Source organism: Eumetopias jubatus, unplaced genomic scaffold, assembly GCF_037043125.1.
Source record: "Eumetopias jubatus isolate StellerSeaLion01/CBP00866 unplaced genomic scaffold, mEumJub1_p1.0 scaffold_11, whole genome shotgun sequence".
Classification (NCBI taxonomy): domain Eukaryota; kingdom Metazoa; phylum Chordata; class Mammalia; order Carnivora; family Otariidae; genus Eumetopias; species Eumetopias jubatus.
This window is the reverse complement of record NW_028274817.1, coordinates 88,107,674-88,125,907: the sequence shown is the minus strand read 5'-3', so window position 1 is coordinate 88,125,907 and position 18,234 is coordinate 88,107,674. Positions and strand designations below refer to the sequence as shown.

The 18,234-nt window shown below is 46.4% G+C and overlaps 1 protein-coding gene across 2 annotated transcripts in view; it reads right to left on the bottom strand.

The window, feature by feature from the left end:
- Positions 1-17,308, bottom strand: part of DIPK2B (divergent protein kinase domain 2B) — a 38,851-nt gene extending 21,543 nt beyond the window's left edge. The window contains exons 1-2 of one of the 2 annotated variants that reach the window (XM_088029016.1): positions 17,076-17,308; positions 9,299-9,569 (exon numbers count right to left, since the gene is read on the bottom strand). In XM_088029016.1, the coding sequence (XP_087885142.1) occupies positions 9,299-9,569; positions 17,076-17,308 (504 nt within the window). The remainder of the gene's footprint in view (positions 1-9,298; positions 9,570-17,075) is intronic. The other variant, XM_028113520.2, reaches the window with a different exon arrangement.
- Positions 17,309-18,234: the final 926 nt, after the last annotated feature.

Sequence of the window (18,234 nt, the reverse complement as noted above, 5' to 3'; positions counted from 1 at the left end):
TCCCCGCTGAGCAGGGAGCCCAGCATGGGACTCGATCCCAGGACCCCAGGATCATGACCCGAGCGGAAGGCAGACGCTTCACTGACTGAGCCACCCAGGCGCCCCAGGTCCATGGTTCTTGAGAAAAAGAATACACATGAACCAAGCTCCATAGTCACACTATCTTTTGCCCTGAGGGCATTTTCCAAGCTGCCGCGCAGAGTCTTGCTGGGTAAAGGAAACAGTTTGGGCTGCCAGAGTCGCTGGGATTTGGGGGCAGGGTCCTATCAGTGAGAAAGCCATAGAGAAGGAACCCCCTAAATACGTGTAAAAGTTCCTGCCAGGTCTCTGGCCAACTCCTAAGCTGCATATGAGCGGGTGGGAGTCCAGGCGTAGCACAAAACCACAGAAGAAGGCTGTATCCCTGAACAGAGATTTCAGAGGCTGTATAACTTCTGACAAGATGGAGGCTGGAGTTTGAGCCAGACATCTTAGCACCCTGGGCTTTGAATTGGACCTCAGGAAGTCCACACTCCAGTAGTAAGGATCATGTCCTACCAGCAAGGACCATGTCCCAGAAGCAAGAGCAATACTGAAGAAGATCTACACGAACAAAGTCTAACCCCAGCCTCAACAGGATTAAGGCAGTGATTCTCAACTGGGGCGGGGGGGCAATTTTGCTCCCTCCGAGTTGTTTTGCAACATCTGGAAACATTTTGGACTGTCCCGATTGGATGTTGTGATGCTATTGGCATCTAGTGTGTGTGGGCCAAGGATGCTGCTAAACATCTTATGATGCACAGTACAGTGTCGCCTTCATCCTCCCAACAAAGGATAATTCGGCTCCAAATGTCCATAGCTCCGGGATTGAGAAACCCTGGATTTTGGTGATCTGGGAGCAATGTAATTGGCTGCTAGAACAAAAGTCAACAATCTTTAAAGGAAGATAACATAAATCAGAACCTCTACAATGTATTATCCTTAAAATCCAGCATACAATAAAAAAATTACCGAAAAATGTGAAGAAGCATGAAAAACCAATTGGCAATCAAGAAAAAGGAAAACAACCAGCAGAAGCAGAAGGAGAAGCTGAGATAATCCAGAGTTAGCAAGTATGGAATTCAAAGCAACTATGATTAAGATTTTAAGAGAAAAGAGGAAAAGACAGACAAAATTGATAAAAAGGAGAGAATTCAACAGAGAATTAGAATTTATTAAAAAAACCCCACATGACATAAGAAATACAAAATGCAATATCTGAAATTAAGAATTTATTGACTGGATTTGATACCAAACTGGGCACAGCAGAACATATGATTAGTGAGCTATATATGAGAGATAACTCATGGAAGCTTCTAGAAGTAAACAGGGGAATACTTTTATGACCATGGGATAATCAGGATGCTAAAAGCATTAACCTTAAAATAAGCAGTGAATAAATTGGACTACCTTGAAATGAAGAATTTCAATTCATCAAAAGATACTTATTAAGAGAGTGGAAAGGCCAGCTGTGGACTGGGAGAAGATATTTGTAATACGTATATCCAACAAAGCGCTCGTATCTTAGAACAAATGTAACTTTCAGGAATGAGTAAGAAAGGCAGATGACCCAATAAAAAAGGGACACCTTAACCCCAGGGTTTTACAAAAGACGAAATCAAAGCAATCAAAAAATATGCAAAAAGGGTCTCTATATTATTAGTTACGAGAAAAATACAACTTCAAACCACAGAATGAGATACTGCTAGACACCCACCAAGATGACAAAAACGAAAAACTAACAATATCAAGTGTCGATGGAGATGTGGAACAATGGAACACTCTCTTCCATTGCTTATAGGAGAAAATCAGTACAACCACTTGGAAAACTGGTAGCATCTACTAAATGAGTCCCTAGGTACATGCCATCATCCAGCAGTTTTACTTCCATAAGTATACTCATGTTCACCAACTGATGTATATAAGAATGTTTGTAGATAATGTTTTAAAATTCCAAACTTGGTAGGGTTCTTTTTTCTCCCCCTTTTTATTATTGTTAATGTCTGATGCTATTGCTTTTTATTTATTTTATTATTTTTTTAAAGATTTTATTTATTCATTTGAGAGACAGAGACAGAGAGAGCACAAGCACGGGGAGAGGCAGAGGAAGAAGCAGACTCGATCCCAGGACCCTGAGATCATGCCCTGAGCTGAAGGCAGACACTTAACCATCTGAGCCACCCAGGTGCCCCTGCTCTTGCCTTTTAATCAGAGAAAGTGGTCCATGTTATTTCTACTTTTTTAAAATTTATTGGGTGACTGGGTGGCTCAGTTGGTTAAGCGACTGCCTTCGGCTCAGGTCATGATCCTGGAGTCCCGGGATCGAGTCCCACATCGGGCTCCCCACTCAGTGGGGAGTCTGCTTCTCCCTCTGACCCTCCCCCCTCTCATGCTCTCTATCTCATTCTCTCTCTCAAATAAATAAATAAAATCTTCAAAAAAAATAGAAAATAAAAAAAATAAATAAAATGTATTGAGAGGTTTTGTGGCCGAATAAACTGTTTTTAGAACACAACCAACTTATCAATTAGTTTCATCATTAATTTTTTCGAGTGAATGTCTTTATAGATATCTATTATATGTGATATAGTTTCACCTCTGTTTACTTCATTATTATGTGGACATATGTAGAGGCACAGCCAATTCTCAGGCCTCTGAGCCAAGCAAAAGAATTTGTTCCAGCATATATCAAAATAGGGGTATTGAGATAGCAAAGGAAGAAATCGTAGCAAGAACAAAGGACGGCTTGATTTATTTAAGAACAGGTTTGGTTGGCTAACACCCAAGTTCAAGGAAAGCTGAGAGCCCTGTGAAGGCAGAGCCTGCAAACATCTTGATGTTTGTCCAGCCTTCAGTTATGCCTTGGCTGTGGGCTGCCTCTATTCTGCTTTTGAGCTCTTTGGGAAAGGAACCCCTCGTGACTCATCTCACGTCTACCTTCCCTGAGTCTTCTCTTGCCTCTCTTCAATTTCCCAACTTGTTTGTGTCAAGGTGGGGAACACCTTTCACTATCTTATTTTCACTCAAGAGGTCCATCAGGAGTAATTTAGGACTCAATTGAGCAGACAGGCTGAGTGATCTGTTAGTCCCTTTTCTATGAGCCTATGGTAAAATGGAGGCCTGGAAATGAATAGATTAGTCTCTTTCCCATTCCAAATAACGTGGTGGCCACAAATGCCAAGGTGATAAACTCTCGGGGCTTGTAACCCTCGACAAATCCCATGATCCAAAGCCTTAGTTGTTTCAACTGTCAACAGTTCCATGATTGGAAGGAGAAAGTGGGCTGGGCGGGGCTCAGTTCCATACCGTAATCTCTCCCCAGTTGGCTCCCGGAACTCCCGTGGACGACAAAAAACACCATTGACTACTTCCCAAGGGTCATGGGGAGCAGGGTCTCATGACCACAGTGTACCTCGGAAGGGCCTCCGCTCTCCATAGACGGGTCAGCCAGAGGGTGTGTGCTGATGTTCTGGGAATATTGACCTATGGTGGGACTGGCCAGGCACTTTTAGTAGCTTATATTTCCTTTTCCATTAATACTCATCAACTTTTTTTTTTTAAAGATTTTATTTATTTATTTGACAGAGAGAGACACAGCGAGAGAGGGAACACAAGCAAGGAGAGTGGGAGAGGGAGAAGCAGGCTCCCCGCGGAGCAGAGAGCCCGATGCGGGGCTCGATCCCAGGACCCTGGGATCATGACCTGAGCCGAAGGCAGACGCTTAACGACTGAGCCACCCAGGCGCCCCAATACTCATCATCTTTGACTCCCATATTAGATCAATACGAAAATGGTATGGCCACAGATCAGCTGTTTTTCTTTTTCTAGCATCAATCTGGCCATGTTATTTAAAAAAAAAAACAAAAACAACAGTAAATGTAACTTTTTGGAAGGGTCCTTGACCTGGCAGCCTGTGAGAGATTAAAATCTTTATGGTCTGAAAACTAGCTGCAACTCGTATAAGATTTTCATCTTCATTCAAACACGTTATCATAACCTGTCTCGTATCACAGTGGGTCCCCGCCCCTTGCATAGGTCCAGCAAAGCCCTCTTAACTGTTTTTGAATTAACATTAAGCACAGATGAATTTTATTGTAGTATTTACCTCTAAAACCATATTCTGATTAAATGGTTAAGATGCATTTTGCTGAATTTGCTTACTGCCGTTAATTCTATCTCTTTAAACAAATAACCAAGACCGAGGAAGTAAAATCGCTCGCCATCCTTGTGTTGAACGAAGCTGCCTGAACACTATACTGCCATCTAGTGGGAGAAAAGGCTCGGCGGCCACGGAATCCGTTCCCACTCGGAGGGGAAAACAGGGTCTGTGTTTAGAACAATGTCAGAAGCAGCCGGTAGTTGAGGGGATGGGAGGGGGACACAACGGGGGATATGTGTTTTCCTCTGATTAGCCACGCACTGCTGAGGGTGGTTGCCTCTTTGCACTTGGCATAATAGCAGAGGAAGCCTTCTTTGTGGTTTTTCGAACAGGCACATCATGATAAACTGGGTGGTGTTCTTGGCTGTGGTTCTATCTGTGGGCTAGTAATTTAGGCTGTGGGATAGTCCCATCAGAACAATGCAGTTTTTAGAAGGAGAAAAGTCACGGTTTTATTAGCATAAGTCACACACACACACACACACACACACGCACGCACGCACACTCTGCATTGTTTCACCCTCTGGCTGATTTTTCTGGTCCCTTGCTGCCTCTTTGGCAGCACCTCGCTGCAGTATATACCGCCTGTGGCTCAAGAGAGTGTCCTTAATACAAAGCAGTGCTTGGCCCTGCAGGAGTGGGGAGCCACGGACTCCCTGGCTCAGCCTCTGATGGTGACCACTGGGGCTTTTCATCCAAGTTGACTTTATTTATTCGTAAGCAGAACTCACAATCGAGGTTTGGAGGGCCCTGCACCTGTCACATCCCCCCTGCCTTCAATTTTCTTTTATTTCTTTGACTGTTTCTCTTCTCTCCCTTGTCAGTTCTCTGAGCAAACCTGTGGGCTCCCTGCGGCCCCTTTTCCTTTCCCAAGCACGCACTGGCACACACACACACAGATACACACTCTGGAGGGCCCTGGCCTAGATCCCGGTTGGAAAGTGGCTTTTGAGAAAATCAGGGAACACCCACTCAAGTCATGGTTGAGAGAATTCCTGGGACCGGCAGAGCTGTTCGGCCAAATCTGGGATGAATGGTCACTCTGAAACAGGCTGCTTGCTCAGATCATCGGGAAGGATTCTGGGGGCACAGCTGGATTTTGTGCGCAGGGGGAAGGATGCAGGGATGTTTTAGGAAGGTGTGAGATAGTCATGGGATGGACAAGTACGAGTATTGCCATATCGGTTTTACACACAAATGGTTTCTTGGAGAGCTAACAGTGAAATGCTATTAGCTGTTAACATCCTGGCATGAATTAAATTATTGGATTAGCTGCCCATCACCTCTTGGGACTCCAAGGGAATGAAGTCACAGGATTGGTGAAGTTTCTATGGGGCTTATTCTTCCTTTTTGTTTTTAGTTGAGGTGAAATTTGCATAACATAAAGTGTGCCATTCTCACCATTTTAAGGTGTATAATTCAATGGCTTTTAGTGTACTCACAAGGTTGTACAAATATCATCAGTCTAACTCCAGAATTTTCCCATCACCCTCAAAAGACACCCTGTGCCCATGAAACATTCACTCCTAATTCTCCCCCTCAGCTCCTGGCAACTGCTAATCTGCTTTCTGTCTCTATGGATCTGCCCATTCTGGAAATTTCCTATACATGGAATCCTCCAATATTTGTCCTTTTGCATCTGGCTTCTTTCTCTTAGTGTAATGTTTTGAAGGTTCATCCGTGTTGCAGCAGGTATCAGTCCTTGATTCTTTTTTATGGTCAAATAATATTCCATTGTATGGCTATGACATGTTTCGTTTATTCATTCCTCAGTTGATGGATGTGTGGGTTGCTTCCACCTTTTGGCTCTTGTGATTAGTCCTGCTGTGAGCATTCACATACGAGTTTTTGTCTGAACACTCATTTTCAACTGTCTTGGGCAGATAAGTGAGTTTCCCTCACCCCCACCTTTGGTGATGATGGATCCATTTTAAACTGTCTGGGAGGTGAGTTTTGCTAAGAAGAAAAGTGCGGCAGTTTGAGTGCTGCCTGGATGGGGCCTGGGAGGGAAAGGGTGCAGAACACCTTGAGCTTTGGTGGATGGAGGGAAAATGGGGTTTGTTCAGCATTTATAAAATGGCTGCTGATATTTTTCTGTTTTTTTTTTTTAATGAGGAAAGGAAAATAATCATGTAATATACATTGGTTAATCGAATTTAAATTTAAAAAAAAAAGGAAAGGAAAAATCTCTGGTGGGTGGGGATGAAAAGATGAGTTAGCAGAGAAGTGAAAATGGTTGTGGCTTTGGTTGTGTCTTAACGGGGTGCTGTTAATGGATGTGTTTTTGGCAGAAAGAAGGAAAGCCTGTTTGGCCACACGTTAAAGCGAGAGGACAAATTTGGTCGAGTAAATTTTAGCACAGCACACTGAAGAAAGGGATCCTCTCAGTACAATAATGTTGCCATGTATTTCTAAGGTGATGGACTTTTTCTAAAGCATCTTCATATGTAAAGCTCATTAAGATGAATGAATCGGATAGAAAAGGCACTATTTGCTGCCCTTTGAGAAGGAAGAAATCAAGGGGCGCCTGGGTGGCTCAGTCGTTTAAGCATCTGCTTTCGGCTCAGGTCATGATCTCCGGATCCTGAGATGGAGTCCCGCATCGTCGGGCTCCCCGTTCAGTGGGGAGTCTGCTTCTGCCTCTCCCCTCTGTTCGTGCTCTCTCTCTCAAATGAATCAATAAAATAATAAAAAAAAAAAAGAAGTAGGAAGTCAAGGCATGCAGCAGAGTACCTGCTGATAATAGTCATTCATCAGGATTGTTAAATAATAAGTGAAGCAGAGTCATCTCAAGTCAAAGAATGTCAGAGCTAGGAGGCTCTTTGAGATCATCCACCAGGCCTCCCCTCAACCCTCTTTGGGAGGAGGGATGTGGGGGCAGAGTGGGGAAGTCCTGCGCTTAAATGCCACGTCACCTGGTTGGTGAGTGAAGGACCCAAGTCAATAGTTTGTCCTCTGTTCCCTTACCGAGTGTCCTCATGTCATCCACTATATTGCTTTGTGGTGGTTTGTGTTCTTACCTGTCCTCGCTGGGGGGCCACCCACTCCTGGAGGTGGGGCTTGTGTCAGATTCATTTTCGTGTCCCCAAGATAAAGCACAGCGTTGAAGCTTGTTGACCAGAGGCACAGGAAGCGGCAGCTCTTTGCTCTTCCTGGGTCTCTGCTCCTTCTCATTTGGCCCCAGGTTTGAGTGGCAAAGCCAGGGCTCAGACAGTTTCCGGACTCCAGAGATCTTTTGTCTACACCACAGTGTCTACACTCATCATGGTAGGTGACACTAGATGTCCTGGGCAGGGTGCTTTGGACTTGCCGGGGTCGGGGTGGGGGCATGGGATAATCCCCACTGGATTGTTATTATGGAAATCTCTAGAAGCTGAGGGAAAGAGGGAGCTTTCCTTAGTTCATCGGTCTGGCCACTTTCCGTGGGATCTCAAGTGTATCCTGAGCACCTGGCTGTCCTTTGGTGTATTGTGCAAGTCCCAAGTGGAGGTAAGTCTGGAGCCAGTGCCTTAGGAGAACTGTGTCCTTCGGCATGGGACCCGTCAATGATGGGGGCCGGAAGAGGTGACGGGATTTTCAAGGGGGTTCTGAAATGATTCCCTGTGTATCTTGTTTTGCTTTTCCTGGGGGACTTCCTCTTGTTCCTGAGCACATAGTTGAGGCAAAGCGGGAAAGGTCTCACATTGGTCCTTCCTGTAGTTCAGTGCTTGCTGTGGCCAGCCTGCAATTGGCAAGTGGCAGGTACCCAGGCCAGGGCATGGAGGGTCTGTCTGCGGGTGCAGAAAGAGAGGCGCAGGGGGATTATACCGACGGTGTGGGCCACGGTGGGGGCTTTGTTATCTGTCTTCTGTTGTCAGGTTCTGCTCAGTGTTGAGCAGCCCCGCACCGGGTTCTTCCCACCTGAGCCTCTGCTTGCTGTCTCCTGCACAAACTCCAAGACCCGGATGTTGGATCCCGCCACCTCCCTGGCCTGAGAATGGCTTGACTTCCTCTGGCTCCTTCTCTTCGCACCCCCACGGCAGTGAGATTCATAAAGTGTAGAGTGCAAAAGGCTCCCATTGGGAAGTGCGATGTCAGATGGCAGCCATGTTTCCCACAGCTTGATTGCTCCTGATTGCAAAGCAGTGTCCACACAACCCAAGAGCAAAGCCACATGGTCTTGTGACATGGATGAGATATCCAGGGACCAGTGGTTCTTCTTTGCTTGGTGCCCCTCATCTTGAAGAGGCCAAGGGAAGGTCTGAGTGCTTCAGAAGTCCCTCGGGCAGCCTCAGGTGTCCACGTGAAGGGTGCTTGTGGCCCGGGGAGTGCAAGAGGTGGTCTCGGCATCCGCCCAAGGAGGCCAGTTCGAGCCCTTCAGGCTTGTCATGGCAGGGAGGTTGGGGTCAGCCTCTTCTTTCCCATCGTGGCTGAAGGTGAGACACTCCTCAGTCCTCTGTGGGGGCATCTTCTGCCATCAGGGGCCCAGCAGGGTGTGTGGGGAGGTACAAGGTTGTGCTGGTTTGGGCGAGGAAGCAGGATCCCGGGGATGATAGTGCAGGAGCGGGGACCAAGGGCACCAGCAATGTGCTGAAGTCTTGGAGGCAGCCTACTTGGGGGAGTGAGTGGGAGCTCTCAGATAGGAAGAGGGAGCTGTATTATCAGAGCCTACTTCTGTCATGACTCAGGTTTGTTCTTCTTTCTGGTGGGAAATGGACGAGGAAGCTGATGTCCAAAGTGGGCTCTCTGGATGGTGAAACAGGGTGTCTAGGAGAGCTTTCAAGAGAGGGCACAGTCTGGAAGTCGGCAAAGGTCCCCTGAGAAGCTTGTAGGTGAGCTAAACCCTGGCCGGGGGGAGGGTTTAGCTCATCCCATCAGTTCTTCAGGCCAGAGGTAGCAGCCAGAAACTGTTTCCCAAATAGTTGCGGAGGGTCACATCAGCGAGAGTGGAGGATGACAATGGGAAGGGTCCCTATAACTAACCCTGTCTAGTTACCGTCTTGTCACAAACCACTCTGCTTCGTGACATGGTTTGGTCAGTTCAGACAGACCATGACTCCTTTTCCCCACATGGAGATGTGAGATGAGAGTAGATGCCTCCCCCCCACCTCACCCCCTTGTCTCCTGCCCCACGACCAGCACACTCACCTGCACCAGGTCTGGTGTGAGGCGCTTGGCCTGCAGCCATTTCTGGAACCTCCTGGTTTTCCTCAGGATGCGCTCGATGCTGCAGGTCTTTGGGGCTGCTGCAGAGGCGCAGATTCTCCTGTCTGAGATGTCACTTTGCTGTTTGCTGACCAGCCTGGAGACCTCCACAGGGCGCCAGGTTTTGGAATCATCTGAGTAATTTGCAGGGTAAGAAGGCAAGTAGTCGGGAGGCAGTCCGAGGGGGGAAGCCAGCCAGCTGTCAAACCTGGAAGAAGAGCCCTTTTATTTTATTTATTTTATTTTTTAATATATTTTTCTAAAAATTTTAAAAATTTATTGGAGAGAGAGAGAGAGAGCACAAGCTGGGGGAGCTGCAGACCGTGGGAGAGGGAGAAACAAACTCCCCGCTGAGCAGGGAGCCCGACGCAGGGCTCCATCCCAGGACCCTGGGATCTTGACCTGAGCCGAAGGCAGATGCTTCACCGACTGAGCCACCCAGGCGCCCCCAGAAGAGCCCTTTTAGGATCTGCCTGGAACTGGAGGGATGAAGCAGGGGCCAAGGAGGGACTAGCTATATTGTCAGAGCCAGCAGAACCTGGGGACAGGGAGACAGGCGACAACATCCTGTCTGATCCATTTCTCCTCCTTCGACTGGGGCGCTCCACTCTTTCTGTGAGAACACTACTTTTGTTTCCTCAAACTCAGGGATGTAAATATGTGATGTCAGAAAAGGTGAGGGAGATACACTCCAGACACATGCTTTATCTTCTTCAGGCAGCTGACGCAGAAGGACTAGCCATGGCTTTCTGAACTTCTCCATATAAAGATGGCAGCTTTACACATGCTGGTGCCTTAGATTCTCCTGATACCCCATCCCCACTTTACAGATGGGGAAACTGAGGCTTATAGAGCTTAAGGACCTCTCCCAAGTTCAGACAGTACATTGCTGAGCAGACGTGCAGACCCAGGGCCATCTGTCAGCAGAGCCCATGATCTTTCCCCTTCCCAACACTGGTTCTAGAAGCAGCCCACCCTCTGACTAATGGCTGGGTCTTGGAACCATAGTTGGTGAAGAGGCTTCTGGACCTGCACTCGGAGGAGCACTACCTCTGCATATCCCACCCTTAGTGGCCCCATCAATTTTGCCTTCAGTCCAAAGATTTAAGCCATCCATACCAAGCAAGTCACAGGGAACAGTGGCTGGAAAATGGTCACCAAATTCAAAGCCCTCTGGGATCCAAGACGTGTGTAATGCCACACAAAGGCCTGGTTGGTCCTTAATCCTCCCCTAGGACCCCTTTGCTAGTTTCCTAGGCCCCACCTTGACCTTTTTTTCTCTGGTCATTCTTCTGGCCACATGCCAACATTCCCATTAGGGGAGAATGTGAAATCTTCTGATTTATGTAGGAAAAATTAGGAAGGTAACGTTTACTTTCATGATTAATAAAATTAAGCTTCTGAGATGTGTTCTATATTTAATTCAAGTAAGAATCTGGAACTTATTTTTGGGCATTATTGGACAGCCTCATGATCATGACTTTTGGGGGAATTAGCATTTTGATTGGCTCCAAACTCTACACTGCTTTGTTTTCTCATTCACATGACGCAGCTTCATCTTAAGAGACTGCAAGCTTCTCAAAGAAGGTGCTCCAGCAGAACCTATCACTTAGCACCTTCCATAATGTAGTAGTGCCGTTCAAACTGCAGTGGAGGTAGGCCCAAAGAATTCTGTTCAAGAACATTGCCACAGATCTATTCAAAAAGGTAAAACATTGTGGGGCGCCAGTGTGGTTCAGTTGGTTAAACGTCTGCCTTCGGCTCAGGTCATGATCCCGGGGTCCTGGGATTGAGTCCCGAGTCGGGCTCCCTGCTCAGTGGGGAACCTGCTTCTCCCTCTCCCTCTGCCTCTCCTCAGCTTATGCTCTCTCCCTCAAATAAATAAATAAAATCTTGGGGCACCAAGATTTTGGGGTGCTCGGTTGAGCGTCTGCCTTTGACTCAGGTCATGATCCCGGGGTCCCGGGATCGAGCCCCATATCGGGCTCCATGCTCAGTGGGGAGCCTGCTTCTCCCTCTCCCCCACTTGTGTTCCCTCTCTCACTGTGTCTCTCTCTGTCAAATAAATAAATAAAATCTAAAAAAATAAAAAATGAAAAATAAAATCTTGAAAAAAAAATAAAATAAAAAAATGAAACGTCATAAACGAGCAGTGAATCAAATTCACCGGCATTTTCAGGACAACCATTGGAAATGGTCCTCCCCTCTGAGAGGATAAGGAGGGGCAGAGGGCTCCGAGGCAGGCCTGTCTGCTTGTTCCCTGCAGCTGCTCTTGCTCCTGGGGGTTCAACCCCCTGAAATGCCTGTGACTGAGGATTTATGATAGGTGGTTCTCTTAGACATTGATCGTAGCAACACGCATGTATAAAACACGTAAGCATGCCAGTCACTGTGCTAAATGCTTCGTGAGTAGTAATTCAGTTAAACCTGGCTGCAAACCTGCGAAGTCAGTACTGTTCTTAACCATACAGATGAGGAAACTGAGGCACAGGGAAGTTAAGTAATTTGTCCAAAGTCGTACAACCAGAAATTGGAGGAGGCGGCATTCAAGGCCCTGGAACTTGCAATCTCAAGCGCTTTGCCTTGGCCTGGTCCCCTGTCATCCTTTGTATGACCTCGCTTGTGGGAACAGATTGGTAGGTAACATTACTAGGGGTTGTATCTAGCAGTATCATGGTTTCCAGAGCTGGAAGCAAGCAACAAGGTCATGTGGTCCAATCCACCCCGAGCCCCTCAACATGGAGGACAGCGTGGTGGCGTGGCACAGAGCGACGGTGTTGCAATAACAATAAAACACTTTCCTCTTGCATGCTCCTCATGCTAACATCCCGTCAAACACTAAATCTGTAGACATGCCTTCCTAAATATTTCTTGCCTCCCTTTCCTCTTCTCCATCCCTCAGCTTTGCCCAGAACCCTTAAAACATCCAGTGTCTTCCCAAAAGCTCTTAGGACACAGCTCACACTACTTAGAGCACTTCACAGCTTTCTTTCTGGGCCCATCTCCTTCTACTCCCCCTACAACCTTGCTTTGTTCTCACCAAACCACTGATCATCCTTGGCTAAGCCACATCGTTTTGGGCCCCTGAGCCTCCACTCACCTGGTCATGTGCCCATCCCTTTGTCTGAGATACTTTCTTCCATTTTCCCAGTGCCACCACTGTCTTCTCAATGGAGAGTAAACTCCTGCAGGGCTAGGACTGGGCTTCCTTCAACTTGGTCGCTCAGTGCCTAGCAGATGGCTGGGTGCCAAGTTAGTGCCCCGTGCATTTTAGTTGGATGGATGGATGGATGGATGGATGGGTATTTGGATGTACAGATGGATGATAAATGAGTGGAGGGATACATGGAGAGCTGGCTGGCTGGCTGGCTGCAGAGGGATGGTTGGGTGGAACGATGCACAGACGGGCGCCTGAATGAACGGGTAAATGGACAGATGGACGCATGTGTGGATGACGGAATGTGTACACGGATGCTTTTGCCATAAGCTCTGGGGCCCTGCAGCTCCCGAGACCTCTGAATTGATTCGAGGAAGTGAGTTAAAGCAATAATTACTATCATCTTCCGAGATGAAAGAGACAGACGAGGGTAAGGGAAAAGAGAAGGCAAAAGCAAGCCTAATGATTTACCTATTTTAAAAATACTGCGAGCCCTCCACTACTCAGAAGTTTTTAAACTTCCTTTAAGACTCTGAGAGAGGGAGGTAGGGATGCAAGGCCAAGTGAGTACAGTAAGGAAGGGGAGGGAAAGCAGGGAAAGCACCTGCCTTGGTGAGAGCCCAGGAATCCCTAGGAGCAATTCTGATCAGAAATACTGCTGCTAAGTCCTTCATCTCCACCTTTCTCCCCAACTTATGAGCTGCACATACATGAATCCTGATCAGCCAGTTCCTGCTAGATCTCACCAGCTGGCGTGATTGCTTAGGATTTCACAGATAGGTATGTTTTCAGCGGGAAGACTATGTCAATCAGGTTTCCTCTTGTTTTTTTGGCTTCCCTTAAGTTTTTTTTCATTCAGGATTTGAAAGTCCAAATGGAACGCATGGGAAAACTGGTACTGAAAACATTGAAATGTTCAAAGGTTAACAGTTGGGTATGCGAAGCATTAGATTTATCATCAGCGTTCTTGCCAAAGAGAAGATAAAAGATGACAGTCATCTACCAATGATGTATCTTCAGCTTCCCAGGCTCACTCTCTGTTGCCAAACAAAAAAGTTTTTGTCCAGTTCTTACTGAGGCCCTGGCCTGGAATGCTAACACTTGCCTGGTTATAGCATGTCAGCCAAACAGCTGAGAGTTCGAGGTGAGCTTTTTCCTAAGGTATTATCATAGTCATTTGCAAAAGTGAGAAAATATTTGGAGATGAACAAGACGAACAAACACTCTTAGAAAGAGAGGCAAAGGATATGAACTTGTAGACAATTTAGCAAACAAAAAAGGAATAGAAATGGTCAGTACTATATGTTGGCTAATTGAATTTAAATAAAAAAAGAAATAAATTAAAAAATAAAGAAAAGAATTATACAAAGCCCACCCCCCCCAAAAAAAAAGAAAGAAAGGAATGGCCAGTAAGCCTGAAAAAAAGGCTCAACTCAGAAGACATACAAACTAAAAATAGTAGTAATATTAAATATTTGTGATCATGCAAGAAGTGAGCTCTATAGGTAGAAGTCTCCATTTGGAGATATATATAAAGTCTCCTAAAAATGCGCTATATTTCGTGACCCAGAAATTTCCACTTCTGGGAATTTGTCATAGGAATTTATGATTGATGTGCACAAAAATCTAGCAGCAGGGATGTTCAACATAACACTGTTTATAATATTGAAAAGAGAAAAAAAAAACTAGTTGTCTCACAGCAGTGGATTAGTTAAATAAATTATGGTTGACTGATGCGATTGAATACCACAAAGTCATTAAAAATCAAATTGTGGATGTGTCATTTGCAAATATCTTCTCCCATTTGGTGGGTTTTTTTGTTTGTTTGTTTGTTTTGTTGATGGTTTCCTTTGTTGTGCAAAGACTCTTGGCAGTCCCAAGAGTCTAATTTTACTTTTGTTTTCCTTGCCAAAGGAGACATATCTAGAAAAATGTTTCTATGGCTGACGTTGAAGAACAGTTAATAATGTGGAAAGGTGTTCCTGACATACTGTTAAATAAAATTTTACAGAAAAGTGTACATAGTCTGATCACATTTTTGCTGAAAAAAAAAATTTAAATCCATACTTAGAGAAAAGGTGGCAAGGATATGTTAACTTAGGGGTGATCCCTCCGTGGAGGCATTATACATGATTTTCATTTTGTGCTTTCTTCAGTATTTTTTGAAAATTCTAAAATAAACAGATATTACTTTTAAAATAAGGAAACAGTTGCTTACGCTGTAAAGAACTATCAACAAGTCTGCGTCCCCAGACCCACTCATTGCCTCTCTCTGGGGTTTTGCGCTTGAAGAATGTGTATTCTCAACATGGAGAGCCCTAAACTCCAACCCACCCCACCTGGTGCTTTCCTGCTTGTCTCTGCAGACATCCCTTTTGGGCGCACATGGAACATAAATTCTGAGGGAGCTGAGGTAATATCCTGAACTTGAATGGAACACAAACCTATTTGGGGAAATGCTTCCTGAATTTGGCCCATACCTGCCTGGTGAGAAAAACTTCATTTATTGCCACTTGGCGAAGAGTCAACTGTACGATTCATATACTCTTGTTTAGTTACCTCGAGGAGGATGTGAATCTGGGACTCTCCTTCAGTAGAATCCCATAAAGGCCCTCCCTCCTGTCAGAAAATCTGTCCGTATTCTCTCCTCCTTTCTCCGAGGAATCAGCCCCACTTCACTCATGTTCTCGGTCCTCTCCACCCCATTTCTTAGATGGGGTGGAAATCTTGTGTTTGCTTTCAACATTTCCATCTTTACTTTCTGTCACATTGAGTTGGTCAACAAAATGACTTCTCTAGCTGAACCTACCCACTGGCATCCTTATTGCCCTGCTTTTTTCCCACTGACTTTTCTCCTGGACTAGGAGAACTGGTCTGGCTGCCCCTGCCAGCGTCATCCTGTACACTGCTTTCTTTTTTTTTAATTATTATTTTTTAAAAAATTATTTATTTGAGAGAGAGAGAGAGAGCACAAGCAGGGTGGCAGGGGAAGGGGCAGAGGGAGAAGAAGGCTCCTGCTGAGCAGGGAGCCCGATGTGGGGCCCGATCCCAGGACCCTGGGATCATGACCTGAGCCGAAGGCAGACGCACATTGCTTTCCAGGAGATCCTTCCAAAACACAAGTCTCATCTTGTCTCTACCCCACTAAACTCCTTCACCATTGCCTGCAATAGAGCTTCCCCGGTTGGGAAGGTCTTTCAACTTTTCAACCATTTGAAATGCCTTAAAAAAAGTCCTAAGGGGGAAAGTCCACATCAATATGATACCTATCATCTCTCAAAAGTTCCACATTTTTGACTGATATTTTCTATTCATTATATTTGTTTAGTAACTTAGTTGAATAATCAAATATGTCTTCAGTTAATACAAATTGGAAATCAAATTATTGTAAATTAATGTTGTTTTTTGGTCACCAAATTTTACATGCCTCAGATAGGTCCCTGGGGGAGGGCTGCTGAGAAAGGCCTATTACAAAGGGTCTTCAGTATCAAAGAGGTGGGGAACCGCTGGCCCACAGGCGAAGGTCCCAATTCCTTGGCATGGCATTCAAGGCCCCTGCCCCATCTGCCTCTTCCAATGGCCTCCTTCTGCCACGCCTCCACATAGGCCCCATGCTCCAGCCCCTAAGTGCTTCTTGCCTCTCCGGAGCCACACTCCGGGCCATTGCTTTAACTGTTCCTTCTACCTTAAGCCCTTCTCCTAAATTTCAGCTCATCCTTTAAAGGCCTTGTTCTGAATGCCTTCTCCAGCCCCCATTTGGAATTAGTATTCCCCTCCTTGGAGCTCCTGGAGGTCCTGTACATTTCAGGCCACGTCTTATTATTGTTATCTGTAACATGGCTCCCTCCTCCTGAGCACCTCGAGGGCAATGACCAAGAGTTACAGCGATGTCATTAGCCCCCCTGCTGGGTCTTGGCTGTGGTCAAGACTCATTGACTATGTGCTGACAGGCTTGAACTCCAGAGTGTGATACCGTCCTTGGTGAGATCCAAACGCATTACCATTTACTTAACTTGGCTTTTCCTCTGCATTGGAAAATTGGTTCTGAAACTTTGGAGCAAAGTGCCCTGGTTTAAATCCTAGATCTGCCACTTACTAGGGGGTGACCTTGGGCAAGTCACTTAATCTTGCTATGGTCACTCTCTGAGTAATGAGTACAAAACATTAACGTTCTGGGATGGTGATGCAGAGCGAATAAAAATAAGCTTTAAAAGGTCTGTCACACAGTAGGCTTCCTATTAATTTTATTTCCCTCTTTTTATGAGAAATGAACTTGGCAAACTCAATAATCCCGGGCTACTCCATTCATAGAAAAGAACACTTTAAGCTCCCACTTCAAAAGAAAACTTTGGCTTTAGCATTTAGGGCTAGAATTCAGCTTCATACCTTATCCCCCTCCCCAGCCCAACGTCACCCCATCACTGCCATGATGACTTGACTTTGCTTCAGCTCCCACCCAGAAATTGCATCCTGACTCATTTTCAACAAACTCCTGGACATCATCACATGAAGGGAACAGGAGTTTGCCCCTCCGAGTTATCTAATGGAGATTCTGACCTTATTTCTTCTTTAAAGAACTTCTTGCAAATTGATGTCCCGATGCAGGCATTGCATTTATCAAGACCGAGGAAAGTCCTTCCAAAATTATAGCTGGTTCTGCTTCGGGGCACCAGAGAAGGAGAGGGAGAAGCCAGCGAAGAAAGAGAACAGCTCAGGGCTGAGACCCACAGCAGCAGCACGGGCCAGCCTGGGCCGAGGCCGGCAGCCTTAGGCCCCAGCTGGGGCTCCATCTCCTGCTCAGGATTCCCCGCTGCAGGCTTCAGCTGCCCACTCAGGGCTGCGCAGAGGTGGGTCTTGGCAAAAGAGAGGGGGCTGGCTTCAGGGCGCTGACCCCATCCCAGCTTCCCCAAATTCTGTTTGAGGATGCTAAGGAGCTTAGGGCTAACGGGGCAGGGGAGGAGGTGAGGAAGTCCATGGAGGATGCAGATAACACCGTTTCCAGAGTTACTCTTCCTCTGTCTGGGGCGGCTGCCTCGGGCTGGGGAAGGGCTGACTGGCAGATTTCGGGAAGGACAATGGTCAGGGCTTCCCTGTGCGGTCCTTTCGACAAACACAGGATATCCTGGCTGGGCAGGAAAGGTCCATTCAGGATGTGTGTCCGACCTGGATTCCACCTGGGAGTTTCAAAGGATCCTGAAGGCCTCCACCCTCCACTGTTTGAGCTCTGGGCACATCTGTCCCTATGGATCGTGCGCGCGCACCCACACACACACACACCACACACACACACACACACACACACACACACACACACGCCCCAATTTCCCCCCTCTGCAGTGGATACTTAGGCCCGCCCCTTGACTAGCCATCCCAGCCCCACTTCGATTCTATTTGGCTGTGAAATAACTCGAAGTCAGTCGGCTGACCATTAAGTGGTGCATTTAACACTGATTTGAATGGCGAGAACTTTTGGCCATTTTGGGAATAGAAAAACTCAAGTTAGTCCGTGTTTCAGCTCCTCTCGCAGATCTGAGCAGGCTGGGGAAAGAGTCTGGTGGCCTCTGATGTGACGAGGGAGCGCCAGAAAGATTCTTCTGCCTGTACCCAACTCTGTCTGTTCCTCTATCCCCTTCCCACCACCTGCCAGTTCCCCTTCCCTTTAGCACCCTGCCTCCTTTCTCCATGGCCAGCCTGACTTGGTGGCATTTACTGTCCC